Raw genomic sequence first — 17,908 nt, 5'->3', positions numbered from 1 at the left:
TGAAGCGCTGGAGGGAAGAGGGGCCCAAGAAAGTTGGTTAATATTCAAGGATCACCTCCTCCAAGCTCAGGAGCAATGCGTCCCTACAAAGAGGAAGGCAGGCAGAAAAGCCAGGAGGCCTGCATGGATGAATAAGGAGCTCCTGGACATGACCAAAAGGAAAAAGGAGGCCTATAGGGAGTGGAATCAGGGGCGGGTAGCCTGGGAGGAATACAGAGGAATGGTTCGAGCAGCCAGGGATCAGGTTAGACAAGCTATATCCCAGATAGAAATAAATTTGGCCAGGGACATCAAGACAAACAAAAAAAATCCTTCTTTAAGTATGTCAGCAAGAAAAGATTAGGGAAAATGTGAGCCCTCTCTGGAAGGAAACGCAAGAACTGGTTACCTGGGACAGAGACAGAGCTCTGGTACTCAGTGAATTTTTTGCCTCTGTCTTCACTGGCAAGGACTGCAGCCACACTGCCCATAATGCAGAATGCAAAGGCGAGGATTGGGAAAATGGAGAACCGCCCACTGTAGGAGAAGATCAAGTGCAAGACTGCTTGAGGAACCTGAAGGTGCACAAGTCCATGGGACCTGATGAGATACATCTGCGGGTCCTGAGGGAACTGGCAGATGAAGTTGCTAAGCCACTAGCCATCATCTTTGAGAAGTCGTGGCGGTCTGGCGAGGTTCCTGCCAACTGGAAAAGGGGAAACATAACCCCTATTTTCAAAAAGGGAAACAAGGAAGACCCAGGGAACTAGAGGCCAGTCAGTCTCACCTCTGTGCCTGGCAAGATCATGGAGCAGATCCTCCTGGAAATTCTTCCTGAGACACATAGAAAACAAGGAGGCGATTGGTGACAGCCAGCATGGCTTCACCAAGGGCAAGTCATGCCGGACAAATTTGATGGCCTTCTACGAAGGGGTGGACAAGGGAAGATCAACTGATGTCATCTACCTGGACTTGTGCAAAGCGTTTGACACTGTCCCACACGACATCCTGGTCTCTAAATTGAAGAGACATGGATTCAACAAATGGACCACTCGGTGGATACAGAACTGGCTGGATGTTTGCACTCAAAGAGTTGCAGTCAATGGCTCGATGTCCAAGTGGGGAGCAGTGATGAGTGGCATTCCTCAGGGGTCGGTACTGGGACCTGTACTGTTCAACATCTTTGTCGGCCACATGGACAGTGGGGTCGAGTGCACCCTCAGCAAGTTTGCTGATGATACCAAGCTCTTTGGTGAGGCAGACACGCTGGAGGGGAGGGATGCCATCCAGAGGGACCTGGACAGGCTGGAGAGGTGGGCCCAAGGCAACCTCATGCAGTTCAACAAGGCCAAGTGCAAGGTCCTACATCTGGGTCGGGGCAATCCCAAGCACAAATACAGGCTCGGTGGGGAATGGCTGGAGAGCAGCACTGAGGAGAAGGACCTGGGGGTGCTGGTTGACGAGAAACTCAACATGAGCCAGCAGTGTGTGATCACAGCCCAGAATGCCAACCGTATCCTGGGCTGCATCAGAAGAAGTGTGCCCAGCAGGTCAAAGGAAGTGATTCTGTCCCTCTACTCTATTCTCGTGAGACCCCACCTGGAGTACTGCATCCAGCTCTGGAGTCCCCAACATAAGAAGGACATGGACCTGCTGGAGCATGTCCAGAGGAGAGCCATGAGGATGATCTGAGGACTGGAGCACCTCTCCTATGAGGAGAGGCTGAGCGAGTTGAGGCTGTTCAGCCTGGAGAAGAGAAGGCTCCGGGGAGATCTTATTGCAGCCTTCCAGTACCTAAAGGGGGCCTACAGGAGAACTGGGGAAGGACTTTTTACTCAGGCATGTAGCAATAGGATGAGGGGGCATGGCTTTAAACTGGAAGAGGGCAAGTTGAGATGAAACATTAGGAAGAAATTTTTCAGTTTGTGGGTGGTAAGGCACTGGCACAGGTTGCGCAGAGAGGTTGTTGAGGCCCAATCCCGAGAGGTGCTTAAAGCCAGGCTGGATGTGGCCTTCAGCAACTTGGTCAAGTGGAAGGTTTCCCTTCCTTTGGCAGGGGGGTTGGAACTCAATCATCTTCAAGGTCCTTTCTAACCTAAACCATTCTGTGATTCTATGATATCTCCCACTGCATCACAGAAAGAAACAAAACACATTTCTTTCTTGTACAAACCATAAATCCACAGAATTGCAATTATGGCATGTGCACTTGCATGCTTTGCCCTTGAAGATGCAATATTTAACCATTGTATGGATCGTTCATATGTACACACATTCATGCACGTTTAGATTTTAGGGGGCCTTCAAGTACATTGTATGGTGACTTTCTTGTTATGTCTTCACTTGCCACCCAAAATACCACTTAGCTGACAGAACTGATGAAAAGGCTGTCCAGAAACTGCATGTTAAAAGGATGAAACAAGCAATTTCTTGGGAGAAAAGCCTTGAAGCAAATCTGGAAAACATTCAGGCACTAACAAACCCCGAGTGAATATGTGGTGCTATCTGAACGCCTCCAGCATAGCTCTCATTACAATACTTAAGGGGTTATTTCTTACCAACCCACAATGACAGAAAGACTTTTGCATTACCATAGTACTGACATTTTCTGCATCAGAATGATATCTCCAAAACCACAATACAGCACTAACAAAAATGCTGATATATCAGTATTCCAGCTTCGTCCGTTATGGGAAGTATATCATGTTGTGGCAGTTTAGGAATTAGTGTTATGAAACGGAGAAAATAGATCTACAAAAATCATGTAAGAAATTATAGTAAACGAAATTTCACGCCATAAATTCCTTTTGGCATGAGATAGATGTTCTCTTCTCACTACTTTATCACCAAGTAACCCACATTTTCACCTATATAACCCACTAAAAAGTGCTTGATAAAACACAGAAACAAATTGGACATTTGGTAGGCTTTCCAAATGATCTTCAGAAAACAGATACAAAACTCTTTAGAGATATTTTTCTGTAAACAAGGCTGGTCATTCATAAAAGGAAATACTGGTTTTGCAGTTACCACAATGACTTAAATAATTTTCACATGAAGACTTTTCATATAACAGAACTTACTGCAGACCAGTCCCCCAGCCCAAGCCAGAGGAGAATGACAATTTGCAACTGCCTCTGTAATTCATAATTTCTCTGAATTAGTCTCTGTTTCTGTTTGTGTGGATGAATAGTATTTACGTAAAAGTTTCTTTTGTGTTGGCAGTCAGCTGTAATTTCCAGGAAGGACTCTGCATCATCTTTGTGGTTTTGCCACGGGTGTTACATTAAAAATAAAATAGATGGGCACAAAACTAGAAAATAAGGTCAGCATATATTCTGTAAAAATACACTAAACTTCTGTAGTATTCACAGTTTTCTACTTGAACTTTTTTTCCCCATTGAAAGCGAAATAAGTACAGCATGGACAAAACTTTTACCCAGTCTTTTTCAAAAGGATGCGAATTCAGAAGGTTCATATCTAGAATAATTACTTCCTGATTTTGCAGTTGTAGTTTGTTTTATTTGGATTTTGGTAGCACTGACTTTTAGCTTCAAAATCTCTTGAAGCTTATCGTTATTTACCTGTCAGGCTTGAGATGCAACCTCTGGAGTGTAGTGTCCTGTTAAAAAGTTAATACAATGCCAGTTGTGCTTTGTTCTTAGCCAAATGACACTGGTTCTAAAATCTTTTAATCTAAACCATTATAGGAAAACACCAGCTTGAAGTTCACTAACATCTGCAGTGAGCTGTGTACAAGCAGGACCAGTCTCATCTGTTTGGTCTTAGGCCTCTTGTTTTGAAATTCAAAAAGTTCCCTCAGCAGTTTACTATTTTGTAAGAGTGGGATTTCAGATAATATTTAAATGCAAGCCCCTCTTGTAGTTTACATGTGCTCCTGGGCTGAACTGCTGTGGGACTTCTGGCATGTAACTATGTTCACTGTTTTAGAATATTTTACGGTGTGTGTACTATAGATGACAGACTTGTCTATAGAAAGACAGCAATGTTTTAAAAGTTGATTCTTCATCATTCTGTCTTTATTAGTTATTTTTATATGTCATTGCAATCATTTGGGTATTCTTTTATACATGATAGTGCCAAAATAAAATAAATAAAAAAATAAAACAGAACGGGTTTTGTACTTGGACAGCCTTCATTAGCAATTCTGTGATTTAAGAACCCTACATTTTAATTTTGCTGGCATACAAACTGGGAATATTCAAGCCCCAGAATATGAGCACCAATGCAAGTTTCATCCGCTACCATGGCTGCACATTTAGAAGTAGGAGACATTTGTACAATGGATCAATGTCAAGGTGCACCCATTTTCCCCTAATTGAGGTCATTCTCTTAACATCCTTTTGTAAAATCATTTCTGCAAGATCATCCATCTATTTTTGTCAGCTGAAAACTGTTGGGTCCCCAGATCCCAAGCCAGCTGTGGTTGTTTCTGACTGTTCTGCATAGCATGCATTGGAAATTGCAGTTTCCCTGAGATATTTCTACTGAAGCCTATGGATACTGTATGGATCTAGCCTTCAAAATTATATTTAAGAATCTACTGAATTCATCGACCAACTCTAATAGGAGAGTAACATCATGAAGTGTGTAAGGGGTTTTTCAGCTGCAAAGAAGGTTAAGAATTCCAGATCAATTCCAGACCTAAGGATTCAGATGCAAAGTCTTCAGGTATTTGAAAGTGTATTCCCAGGGCTTGGCTTTTCAGAGATGAAAAATAGGAGTAATTCCTTCAACAATCAAGAAGTAAACTGTTAGCGCTTTTGCCTGTGCTTTGGAGTTTGGGTTCCTGAGTGGAATGCAGATGTTATGGGTGTGCACAAATAAAAGCATTAACTGCAGCTTAATAGTATAAATGATTTAAGTTTCAGATTTGGCAGTTTTGTTACCTTTTTCTCAGTACCCTATCCCGATAGCCATTCATCCATCACTCCATTTTTAACAGCAAAAATAATTTAGAAGTTAACACAATGACAGTATCATCCCCCCCACCCCCCCATCCCGGATTCAGAACTAGCAAAGACTAAGTAGTCTATTTCCTCAAAGGCACAAAAATTTATTGCCCGAAATCTGTCCTTTAGGAGTAGTTCTAATTAATAAATGAATAATTAACTGCATGTGTTTTTAGGGTACAAATAGAGAAAATTCTATTCTACATGAACTGCCAATGAACCCACAATGATGATTACTTTACATTTGGTTTGAGCTACTTTTAAGTCAAAGCAATTAGTGAGACTGATTGCTTTCCATTTGAATTGGTAACAGGTGTCTTCAATTAAAGCCTATGCATTTTTCTTGAACTTGTACGTTCGTCATCATCACTTTGTAGAATTTTATGCTGCCATGAATCATTTCTGCCAGATAAGACATCATATCAAAATGTGGCAATGAAATTTTCAGAGAGAAATATTTTGGGCTAATTAGTATTTTGCCTGAAACAACAGAAGAGGAAGGAAATTTTGAACACTCGGAGAGTAAGCCCTGAATGAGCCCTGAATTCCTCAGGGTCCTGTGTAACCACTCAGAATTACAATTAGATCTGAAAAAGGTTTTAAGCAAAAAAGTCGATGTGTGCAGCTTAATTCCCCATTTTGGAGTCTTCCCTCTTCCCCTTCTGTCGGGTAAATATGTTTAGTCCTTTAACATAATTTTTTTGTACTAATACCATTAGTTTTTCATAAGAAAATTTTCATCTGACTTCAAAACTAGACTGAACTTCTTCAAAATTATTCTAGAACATCCTGCATCTCTACATCACTGCTTGCACTGTTGTCATACATTGTTTGAAAAAACAGTCATTGTGCTTTTCTGTTCCTTTCTGACCACTGTATCAGGAAACGATACAACATAAGGACTGAACAGACAGATCTGTTGGAATTTCTAATGCTTTCTCGACTGTTATAGTCAAACTGCACCCCTGGCTATGGCATATATTTAGTTAGAATGGTAATGTGTTTCACACTTCTTGTGCCATGAACAGCTATACCAGTCCCTCTCCTATCATTAGCAGAAAAGTAGACAGAAAAATTTGAATTTTGAGGCGTTTCCTCTCACCTCTTTGACCCTTTCTTTTTCCAACTAACTTTATATCAATAAAACATTTTGAATGCAGTGGGGATAAAAGTATGAGAGAACCAGAGTGACATATGTGCAATTACTGTCTTCATACCGCTGCTGAAGCTGAGAGTAGTCACCTAAGAAGAGCTCTATCAGTGGAGCAGTTTGCATCTTGGAGCAGTAGTAGAAACTTCATATACCTGAGCTTGCTTTGGCTTTTCTGATTTTGGAGTCAGTTCTTTTAAGACTATCACAGGGAGAGATTACAGAAGTCATTGCCTTACAGCTAATGTGCCCGTTTAAGAAGTGAAGAATGTTTTTTTTAAGCAGTGAAGACAAAATGAAACAGAAGAAGACAGGATTGAAAGGAGAACAACACATAAAAAAGTGTATATAAGGTTAAGGCTTTAAAGTCTGAATTGGTGGAATACCACATGAATAATTCCCTGCAAGGAATTCCCTGCTAAATCAGAATCTCATTAACTTTACTGATACTTCTAATGCCGAGACATTAATGCATCTAGTTATTTAATAAATCATGATATAATCTCATACAGAATAATAGGAAATAATCTTTGCTCACAACCAATTATTATGAGTATAAAGGCAAAAGTATATACTTTTCAGGTGAACAGAATTATTCATGGGATAAAAATAAGAACCAAGGTACTGGCTTTAATTACCGTTTTTAAAAATTACTTTGATTTGTCAGATTATGAGCCAAAGCAGTTGATAGCTTTGGTTTAAGGAATTATTCATTGATCGTAGGGGTTTAAGCTGCATATAGGAAGGGTTCTGAGATTCTTCAGTGAAGCAGATGTAGAAAAAGATAGAAGTGTAGTGCAGTAATACTGCCTGCAAGGTACGTTGAACAGTTATTAGAATCTGCTGATTTTAAAAAGAGGTGTTCGGAATAAAACCTTTTTATACACATAGTTGCAAAAGTCATCCCTAGCTCTATAGGAAGCATCTTGATATATTTCACTGCAAATTTGAACAAGCAGAGAAAAGAATGCCTTGTATATTATCTCTTTTGCTTGACCTGAAAGATTAGAAAAGGTAATTATCTAATATTTTATGGGTGTTTTCTGAGTCTGTTGAATAATTTAATTATTTTTCCTGAAATATATCTGTCTTCCCAGGGAACTTGTGGACTCAACATTTATGCTATTTCCAAAATTCCAAGAAGAGAAAAAAAAATTCTTTTCTTCAATTTTAAAACAAACAAACAAAAAAGGCTTCAGCTTTTGTTTTTTATAGATCATTTAAATAAAGTTAATGAACATTTATTGAGTGTATCCATTAACGTGACACAATATTGTGTCCATAATCACTTTCTTTTATTTTTTTCTGTGTTCTTTTAGAGATCATCTATAGCTGGGTATTTAATGAATTCCCATCTTTTGTGGCAGAAGACAGCAGACGCTTCATCTCTCAGGAGACAGGCAATCTCTACATCTCCAAGGTGCAAACATCTGATGTTGGCAGCTATATATGCCTGGTAAAAAACACAGTGACGAATGCCAGAGTTTTGAGTCCTCCTACACCTCTGACACTGAGAAACGATGGTAAGAAAGGCATTATTTCTGGGTGCCACATGGAGGCAAAAATGCTAAGCCAAAAATACTCTAGTTAATTTAAGAACCATGATTTTATTGTTTTTCTATACATGCATGCATTTACTGCGGCCATCAGCAATGGAAAGGTGTTCAAGGTGACATTTTCCTTTAAAGCATCCATCGGTTGTGAGAATATTTAGACCTCCGACGGCTGAGGTGCAATCTGACACCTCCTGATGTATTTTGTTTAGAACAGTTACTCCTTCTTGCTCTTCTGGTGCTCTGTCACTGACAGAAGCAAATCTCCTTTCTTGGCAATGTCTTGTTTCTTTAGGGCTCAGCTCAGTTGCCTCAGCCCAGGTGGCCACTGCCACACTGAGACACTCTCAGGCATCTGAGACATCCACAGGGAACTGGCAAATATCACCCAGGGCGCACGGACCAGCAGCAGGATGCCAGGAGACATACATTCATGCATCTCAGGTGACACAAGACACACCTGGTGAGACAACTGAACGGAGGTCTTAAAACTTTACCTGTTGCTATACTGAAGGCTCGTTACACTGCCAGGCTCCGATTCAATGCACTGATTAAGCACCACCATGACACTACAATAGCTTTGATTACAACGATAGTTAGTAACCCAAGCAGTTTTGAATTTCAGCAAGGTATTTAACTGCAGTATATTTTCTGTTATACAGTACCTAAATCTCATTATCAAAAAGTGGCTTCCCTAAAATTCAAAAGAAGACACTTCCCAGTAACATGTCTTCCGGAGAAGTATGACATTTCAACAGAGATGATATGTAACTAATTCTGTTGGAATATCTGCCGATAAAGGCAACTGTGTTATTTGCTCTTTTGCAGAAAAAAAAAAATCATATTTATTACATTATAACTGCTTTTGGAGTTTGTTTATTTTTGGTCAAAATAACATTAATTATTAACATTAATGTGAATGATAATTAGTGATTCCAAAAGTGCCTATATTTTCCTTTTTCTAAGATGTTCCACAATTAATGATGCTTTCTAGTTCTTATGAAACACGTTTCAGCAATTCAGCATATGTAAATCCATACTTATATAAATCAGAGAAAGAGAAAGGGAGAGAGGCTCTGAGGCTTTTGTTTTGCTTATAGCTTTTTCTAGAACTAAGGCTAGTCCTGTGCTGTAGAAGTGTTACGAAAGTGGACTTAAACACAGGTGACTTAGTTTAACACTGTAAGTAAAAAATGTGTTCAAAGGTTAGAAAAGAATTAAGTTAATGTTTACTAATCGTAACAAGTTGAAATTTCCATCCACACAGCGTGCAGCCTCTGGAGCAAAAAGCTGCATGTTTTACTGTATCATTTCCTATTTTCTTTTGCTGCTTTAGTACCTGTGGTAATTATTGAGCTTCAGGTGTTAATTTTACTGAATTAACATAGCAGACCTGATCTTTTCAATATCAACCTTTGAAAATTAAAAAACCCAAACATTGACTGTCTTCTTAATCAGTTTGAACTCTGACAAAAACAGATAGAATTTTATTGTCATTTTTATTATTCATATCTTGTTGTATTTTTTCTTTATGAAGTTTCTTCATGTTTTCATTGGGTTCCAGTTTTGTGCAGAAATTCAACAGATTATTTATCCATACCGTACTAACAGTACACAGGCACACAACACAGTATAAGAAACTGAGAGAGTAAATAAAGATAAATGCAGCAGTCTACATCACTGAGATAAGAAACAAAATCTGTGAAGGAAAATTACGCATATTTTCTTAAATGTCAAGTGGGTAGGATATACCAGCCTCAAGGAAATTTGTGTTTCACGCTGGCTGTCATACAACTATGATTATTCAACCTTCTGACCTGTGCTGAAGTATTGGGGAGGCATTTGCACACAGATGAACTGCTCCTCAACAATTTCCTGATTCATTTTTTCACATGCATTAATTTCTACCAGGCTTCCATGCCTTAGTTTTTATCTGTTGGGATTTCTAAAAAGCCCCTTTATTGTAATGACGTTCTTCAGTACTTCTTAGTAAATTGCTTGCTTTCCTGTGTGACTGAGCAAATTTCTAAGTGAAGAGACACGATCTTTCTGCCTAACCTTGCAGTTTCCACAAACCCATCTTGAAAAAGTATTCAGGAAAATTCTGGTTGCTAAATCGTATTTATTATTTAGGACATCTGCCAGAATGCAATAATATGGGCCTTTTAAAAACTATCTGGGATCGCAATTAAAATATTCCATTAATAGTACTGTACTTTTTCTTTTTGATAGAAATACTTTATGTTATGTTGCCTTGTCCATTGACAAATATTAAAGAGCAATGACAGAATTTCAAAAATGTGTATACATTATATTCCAAAATATAGGATAGTATAGATGCTGAAAGGAGCTGCTCATTAGAGTTCAAGAAAATTAGAGTAATTTGTGGAGAAAAAAACAGCTGAGCGTGGACTCTAATAAGGAAGTGAGAAATTAAGAATGGTATTAAAACAAACATACAAGCACCTTGAAATTTACTTGACACTATGTTGCGCTGAGTTCTGTTATATGATTCTGAATATGGCTTTTTAAGCTTTTTGATTATAAAATGAATTGAATCATTTTAGTTTAAATTTTAGTTTAAAAATCATACAGCTTTCTGAGTTCTAACGGTTGGCATCACAACCGACGTTATACTACGCAGTCAGAACATTTGTCAGAAGCCACAGGAAGAGCTTGGAGTTTTAAATAGCTTTTTCAAATAACACTATATAAATAAAACAATTTTTATAGTCTGTATTCTCTGGATGCATGTATCATTAACTCAAAAATATTCTACTTGATATATTTATCATCGTTCTCGGATTTTGATATACAAATACTACCTGTACCAAGGGGACTTGACAGATTGGGACAAAAAATACTCCTATGACAACATTGGTCTCTATTTATCTGTGAGGAAGAAATGGAATAATATTAAGGCTTTCTGTCAAACTCTGCAAGAATGTAGAAACTTCTTGGGCTTTTATTAATCTTTTATTTCTTTCGTGATGTGTCTCAAAGGAGAACTTAGCTCCTTGATATGAAGCATATTAAATAAAAACATCAAGAAATCCTTCAATGGATTCTGAATAAAATGAATACCTCATTTGTTCAGATGTCCTTGACAATCAGTCATTTCATACAATTCAATTTCACTTCAAGCTGGGTTATAAAAACACTCTAAAATTCTATCTGAGGAGATAAAAAGTTTTAGCAGGAAAAAAAAATTATGCATCATTTCATTAACTGCCTTTATAATGCATTAGAAACTTTGAGGGATTATTTAATAACTGTTTACAAATAATAAACAGGGTTGTTAAAATGGATCTTAGCAAGCTTGGATGCTGATTGGGAGCTGTAGATTATCTTGACTAATAAAAACAACAGAAAGACTCTTCAAATTTAAGAAACAGAAACCTAGGGAGTATAAAACATTTGATGTTTGATAGCAAAAAGCAGTTATTTCAAGTTCACACATTTTAATTCCAGTTTTTCTTCCTTTTTTATTTTTTTTTATTTCTTTTGAAAAGACGTTAACTTTAATATTATTACCGTACAGGAGAGAATTAAGTAATTCTTAATTATATCACCGCGTAGATACTGCCTAGTGGCATTACTATGGTGAAATTTCCAGAAAACAAGAGAACCTGTGCGATTTCAGATGTCAGAGGAAATTTTCTACTGTGTTCCATTAGAGCAAATTGGTTTATACCTCAACAGAGGTCGGTGTATCTGACCAGACATATTCTCAAGTAACTGAATGCAGACCTTGACCTTCAACTTTTTTCCATGTCATCATAGTTCTGTGAACCGAATCTTGTCTGTTCTAATTCTATGTTATTAATAGTCTCACATAATGATAGACTATATAGCTATCAAGGTATTAAGGGTGTTCATTTCTGCTTTTCCATGATGGAATATGTTCTGCAAGTGCTTATTCAGGTTGAACTCTGGGATATATTGTTTGAACGTTGCTTGGTTATGTAAAGATCTCTTTCCCAACATTAGGAAAATTTGGAAGAAGTAATAATAATTTCCCCAATGGTGGAAATTAAGCAATAAAAAGGGCCAGTATAGGATAGTAAGGTAATAAATAATACACAAAAATAAAGGCAAAACAAAATCAACAGTTTCACAGACATAAGACTACCCCTATCCCTGAAGAATGCTGATAGTTGTTAATTAACTGAAATTTAGCATTAAAAAGATTTTCTTTAAGATTAACCCTAATTTTTATGATCTGTCAGTTTTCCCCTTCCAGAAATACACAGATCTTTTTTTTTCCTACTTGCATTACTTTTTTTTTTCTCTTATATGTTTATTCATATGGAGCTGAATTCTAGAAGACACAAAGTGTACCTGGATTGTAACACAAGATGAAAATACTTGTCCAGCTGTCACTTAATCTTGCCAGGTTTTCTGGAGTTTCCAGCCTTGTAGGCTGCCTCTTTCGTGTGGGTCATATTACAAGACTCTTAGTTTACATTTTTAAGCTTCCAGACACATCTCATATTTGAATTGTGCAAGCCCGCAAAAACTACGCAAGACTGGCTGGAAACCGTGGGAACTCCTCCAAATGCTACAGGACAGAACTCAAACCTGAAATAATCCTACTTTGATTTTTTTCAAACAGAGCCAGACTGTCTGGGCAAAATCAAGTTTGATCTCTAGCAGTATACGAAGACCGATAGCGCTGACAAAGACATCAAAGTACACAAGGTCTGCTCCAGGGGAAGGCTGATAAAATGGCAGTGTCCCTGGACAGCCATTACTCCTGTAGCAACTGTTGTTTCTCTCCTAAAATTGGAGTGAGATATTTTAATGGTGGGTCATCATGAAACTGAAAATAAAAGACTTCCCACAATTTCTGCTTTGCTCTAATAAAAATAGTGTTTTCATAGGTTCATGAGTTACAGGCATTTTGAAGAAACACTTCTTGTCTGTCTCATTCTGGCTCTTGTGCCTAGATCCCACTGCGAGGTTGTAAAACATAATAGGAAGAAAGTCAGGATCAAAAAACCCCAGTGTAATCTTATTTTAATTAAAAAAGTAAACAAGGAGATATATATAAGAGAACAGGGGGAGGTTACTGGGTTTGTGGTTTTGTGCTTTTTTTCCCCCCAAACTGTAATGTTTCTTTCCATTTAGAAAATGTGTTACTGTCAGCACCAGCAGTCCTTCCACCTAAAATTCTCAGAGAAAATCTATAGGTAGGCATGAAGTTTTATGGAGGGTTCCTGTACAATGGTCCTGTACAGAGTGTTTTATACGTATTTTAGCATGGCTCAAGCGCATTATCGAACAGCACACAAAAATTCAACAACAGTGTTTGTAAAAGATTTAGCCTAAAAAAAAGATAGAGAAAACATCCTGGGACAGTGTTTTGACAACATAAAAGTGTTGAATCCAGGGGAGTATTTCAGGAGGAAAATTGGGAAATGTTTGGAAAAGATTGGGTTCCAGCATTCAGTGTAGAATAAGAACTCTTACACTGTGAAACAGTTTGCTTTGAATTTAGTTCACTTTGAGCTCTGTTAAGATAACCTTGTTCAAGGAGTTTTAATTGCTAAATTTTCCCACTAGTTTGTAGAAACACTATCTGCTTGAAATTAAGTTGTTGCTTTTTTTAATTAGCTAAAGTAATTTAAGATTCTAGAATGTTATGTATCTTACTGTCTCAGGATCTTAGATACAAATTCACAAGTGACTGCTTATGTTGCAATCGTGGGGTATGGCATAATGTTCAAATAAGAATAACTTGTCAGTTTGGTGTTCTTATCAACAGAGTGAAATAATTTATGAACAGCAGGAATTTTGCTTGAGGTTAAGACAACAGTAAGTTTATAACAAGGATGATTTGTTGCTATTGAGTCTAAAACAATAGGTATTGCTAGTGGATGAGAAACATTAATGTCCGTTTGATGTTTCTTATTGAGGAAATAGGTATTGTATTTGTATGGTTGTATGAGGAGTCTCAACTGAAAAACATTTCCCATTTAGGAAGCTCTTTCCAGTTAATTAGATAACAATGCATATTAAAGCAACACTGCTTTGTGTCCTAATTGATCAGACTCAAATGAAAAATTCCTCTTTGGATGCCGCAACAATTTTGACACTTTAGGTACCTAATTGGAATGGGGATATTTTGTTTTCATCCCGTAAAAGAACAGTGCAAGTTGCAAGGAAATGGAGATTAATGTCGTATTTGAAGTATGAACAACTATGTCATTTACTATAGGAGAAATGTAGTTCTTCAAGAACTGTGAATATGCCATCAGGAATATAATTAGAAACCCAGTGAAAATTAGAACCTCCTCCTAATAATTTAGATTATATAATATTTTCCAGGTTTCTGAATAGTTTTGTGAGCCTGACCTGGATGAACAGCAGGCAATTGTAAAGAAGGAAAAATAAACATTGGCCAGCAGTGCTTAAAAGAAATCTGCCACAGATTTCTTTTACCAGGTTCAGCACAATCTCCTCTTCTGTCAAAATGCATGGAACAAAAAAAGCAATGATAGTTCTTTTATTTTTTTGTTGACTCATATTCTGAGACGTCTCAAGCAAGACAGCATGTTCTCTAGTGTAGTGGAGTCCTGATTTTTCTTGATGTGTATGGCTGCTCAGAACAATTATCTAAATACATAGTCACTGAAGATGTTCAAATTATCATATTTCCATAAAACTATATGTGCACAAATCTACATACTAGAATGTTGTATAGAAGCCATTTGGATGCCCTTACTCATCTCTGAACGTCCAAAGGATGAAGTTTGGTTTCATCCAATGCCAGATGTGCTGGGTTTAGCAGAAGAACTTAGATGCTAAATTACATATATGTGAGAAATTGGATGGATAGAAGTCTAGGTTATGACTCACTAAAGACTTCTCTAGAAGGAGAGAGATGGCAATCTTGGTCATCGTTACTGCTTAATGTTTTCAAACACAGGTAAGCAGAACTCTATGCAGCCCAAACTGTAGATTAGAAATTTTGGCCTCTCGTTTGAAGAACTAGAGAAAATGCCACTGCTCCTCTCATTGTTTATTCTGAGCTTAAATCATTGCTTTTGTGTCCTTAAGGTTTGGCCCTAGTTCCCTTTCCTTCAGTCATAACACACCCACTTACAACTGAAAATGAAGTGCTTTTAGTTGTATTCACTGTTTAAGAGAGGTAGAAAGCTCTTGTGTATGTGTGACATACATGACATTTATTAGTTATAAGTAACTAATTTTTAAAATATTCCAAGATAAGAATCCTATTTCTAGAAAGGGTTTTCCAGACAGAGTTCAGAGAGTAACTGCTGGACTAGTGAACTGGAGTATAATATAAAAATGGATTTTAAAGTGGGAAGAGGAGGATTTTGTTTAAGCTTTAGGTAAACATTTTGTTTTGGTTAAATGTGACCGTCTTCTACATTTATACCTCCATAATTAGAAATACATTAAAAACTTATCCCCTAGCTGTAAACTAAAGAAAAATTTGTTCCCTCGTGCTTTATGCATCAAAATATTTTTTCCAGAAACTGAATTACTAAATTTTCTTTGATATTAGGAGAGATTCTAGTAGAGACTTCTTTCCATCCAGTGTAATGTTATAGGATTTTCTCTCTGAGTAGCATGAAAATGTTATTGGTACTTTAATGTTCAGTGCATTGCAGAATGCAATTTCACATGAGCATTTTTAGCATTTCTCAAAGGATAAATTTATAGCTCAGAATTTGGCTAAGAGATCTCTAAGTGGAAGGAATATTGTAGGCAGTTATCATAAAACAACCATTCCCAGAGTAAATTTTTAGAGACTTAAAGCAGGCACCATTCCCTCCATTTAGAATAAGATTAATGGCAGGTGAGTCAATAAATTCTTCTCAATGCATTGATAATTTGTGCTGCAGTCGGGATGCAATGGTGAGTGTCATCATTACATTTGAATTAATTTGGTTTGTGCTGTGAATTTACTGTCATTGTAAATGTGTATATTCAGGGCTGTCTCTTCCAAATAAATATTTGGGGACAATTCATGGTACAGGTCTTCAGGGAAAATGCTAAATACTCATTTGTCATGAAAAAACCCACATGATAGACAACCCTAGTTTGCATCAAAGACTATTGGTAGAAGAAATCAGACATGAACATTCCTGCCCTAGTTACTTAGTCAAAATTTTCCTAGGTTTGGATACATATTCACACAACAGATCATCATTACCATATGGTAGGAAACTCAGTTTCTGATATCTAAAATTATTAGAAAATTCTTATAGCAGGAAAAGTTAGTCACTCCTCAGGGGATTTCCCAGAAACTGAAACATCCAAACCAATAAGAATCCCCAATAATTTTGTGATTAGAGCACTGTCCAGGCTGTAAGAGATTAACATTCCTATACCATCTGATTAAGATCAGGGACTTCATCGGAAGCTCTCAGGTAAACATTCTTAATCACTGAACTATGGGGGTTGCATCTTTTGCTAATAAAATAATGGCAAATATAAATCTGTGTCTAATCTTTCTCCTGGCTATAGGAAATCTTTGGCTGTCATTTTCTCCCAAGCACTATGATGATATTTAGCCAGAAATTTCTCCACTTTGGAGAGATTGAGTTCCTCTGCACCTCTTTCTAGCTAGAACAGCAAGATTGTTGGGCGGAGAGGAACATAATGAAGTTCAACAAGGGCAAGTGTAGGGTACTGCACCTGGGGAGGAATAACCCCATGCACCGGTACAGGTTAGGGGTTGGCCTGATGGAAAGCAGCTCTGCAGAGAGGGACCTGGGAGTCCTGGTGGACAAAAAGTTGACCATGAGCCAGCGATGTGCCCTTGTGGCCAAGAAGGCCAATGGTCTCCTGAGGTGCATGAAAAAGAATGGCCAGCAGGCTGAGGGAGGTCATTCCCCCTCTACTCTGCCCTGGTGAAGCCGCATCTGGAATACTGTGTCCAGTTCTGGGCTCCTCAGTTCAAGAAAGACAAGGAACTACTGGAAAGAGTCCAGCGGAAGGCTATGAAGATGGTCAAGGGAATGGACCATCTCTCTTATGAGGAAAGGCTGGGAGACCTGAGTCTGTTTAGGGTGGAGAAGAGAAGACTCAGAGGGGATTTCATCAATGCTTAGAAATACCTAAAGGGCGTCTGTCAAGAGGATGGGCCGACAGTTTTTTCAGTGGTGCCCAGCAACAGGAAAAGGGACAACGGGCATTAACTTGAACACAGGAAGTTCCATCTGAACATGAGGAAAAACTTCTTTACTTTGAGGGTGGCAGAGCACTGGCACAGTCTACCCAGATGGGTTGTGGAGTCTCCTTCTCTGGAGATATTCAAAACCCAACTGGATGCATTCCTGTGCAACCTGCTGTAGGTGACCCTGCTCTGGCAGGGGGGTTGGACTAGATGATCTCTGAAGGTCCTTTCCAACCCTGACCATTCTGTGCTTCTGTGATTCTGTGAAATCTTATATTCAACTATTCCATTCAAAATTAGTTTCTGAAGTAAGTTAAAGAGCTATGTTTTAAATAGTTTGAAACAACCACAAATCATTTTAGCTGAAAGGGTTTATGGAGCTATCATGGAAGCTTATGTTCTGGGAGATTCAAGAGGGTAGTTAATATCTGGGGAAGACTAATGGAACAGAAGCATTAACCTCTAGATAGTTGGAGTACGATGTTGTGTCAAGATTTCTCAGCAGTCTGATTTTTTTTTTTTCCCATGAAGGCCAAAAGTGTTCTTGTGTGGATGCAGCCATAGATTCACAATTTTTCTACACACTTCATTTGAGGTTATAAAAGTCATGGAGTGGCAGGCTAAATGAAGAAGTAGAGTAGTCCTTTTCAAAGTGGTAATGACTGATATCCTGTCTGTAGGACTGAAAGGACCAACAATCAGAAACTGATCTTGCTCCTTTATTCCATTCTCCATTTCCACTAAATGGCCCACAGGGGATAATGCAAACAGTTTTAGCTGTAGTAATATCTGTAAATGTTTCAAATTCTATTACATCTATTCCTGTGGTATGTGAGCACTTCACGATCAGTGTTTATCACATTATTGTGATTTAGTGAGTTCTGTCATCTCTGGGTTTTGACGGAAAACTAAAACACAGACAACAGTGTAGCTGAGGGATCATAGGACATTTTGGACAGTGGAGATTTGAACTCAAGTCACAGATTCGCAGCCAAGTCAGAGGAACAACTTGTTAAATTAAACCACTTCTTAAAATTTAACCTGATTTTGTGAAGATTTTTCCTTACCTGAGTTGGAGAATATGTAATAGTTGTGCTGCGAT

At 38.0% G+C, this 17,908-nt stretch overlaps 1 protein-coding gene across 2 annotated transcripts in view; it reads left to right on the top strand.

The window, feature by feature from the left end:
* Window positions 1-17,908, top strand: part of CNTN5 (contactin 5) — a gene marked incomplete at both ends in the record, with an annotated part of 391,394 nt that overhangs the window by 204,596 nt on the left and 168,890 nt on the right. For both annotated transcript variants that reach the window (XM_082483144.1, XM_082483143.1), the window contains one exon: window positions 7,422-7,625. In XM_082483144.1, coding sequence (XP_082339270.1) covers window positions 7,422-7,625 — 204 coding nt within the window. The remainder of the gene's footprint in view (window positions 1-7,421; window positions 7,626-17,908) is intronic.

This window comes from Vanellus vanellus (genome assembly GCF_965231255.1).
Source record: "Vanellus vanellus genome assembly, chromosome: 1".
Taxonomy (NCBI): domain Eukaryota; kingdom Metazoa; phylum Chordata; class Aves; order Charadriiformes; family Charadriidae; genus Vanellus; species Vanellus vanellus.
Note: the sequence above shows the minus strand (reverse complement) of the source record. Positions and strands in the feature narration are given on the sequence as shown.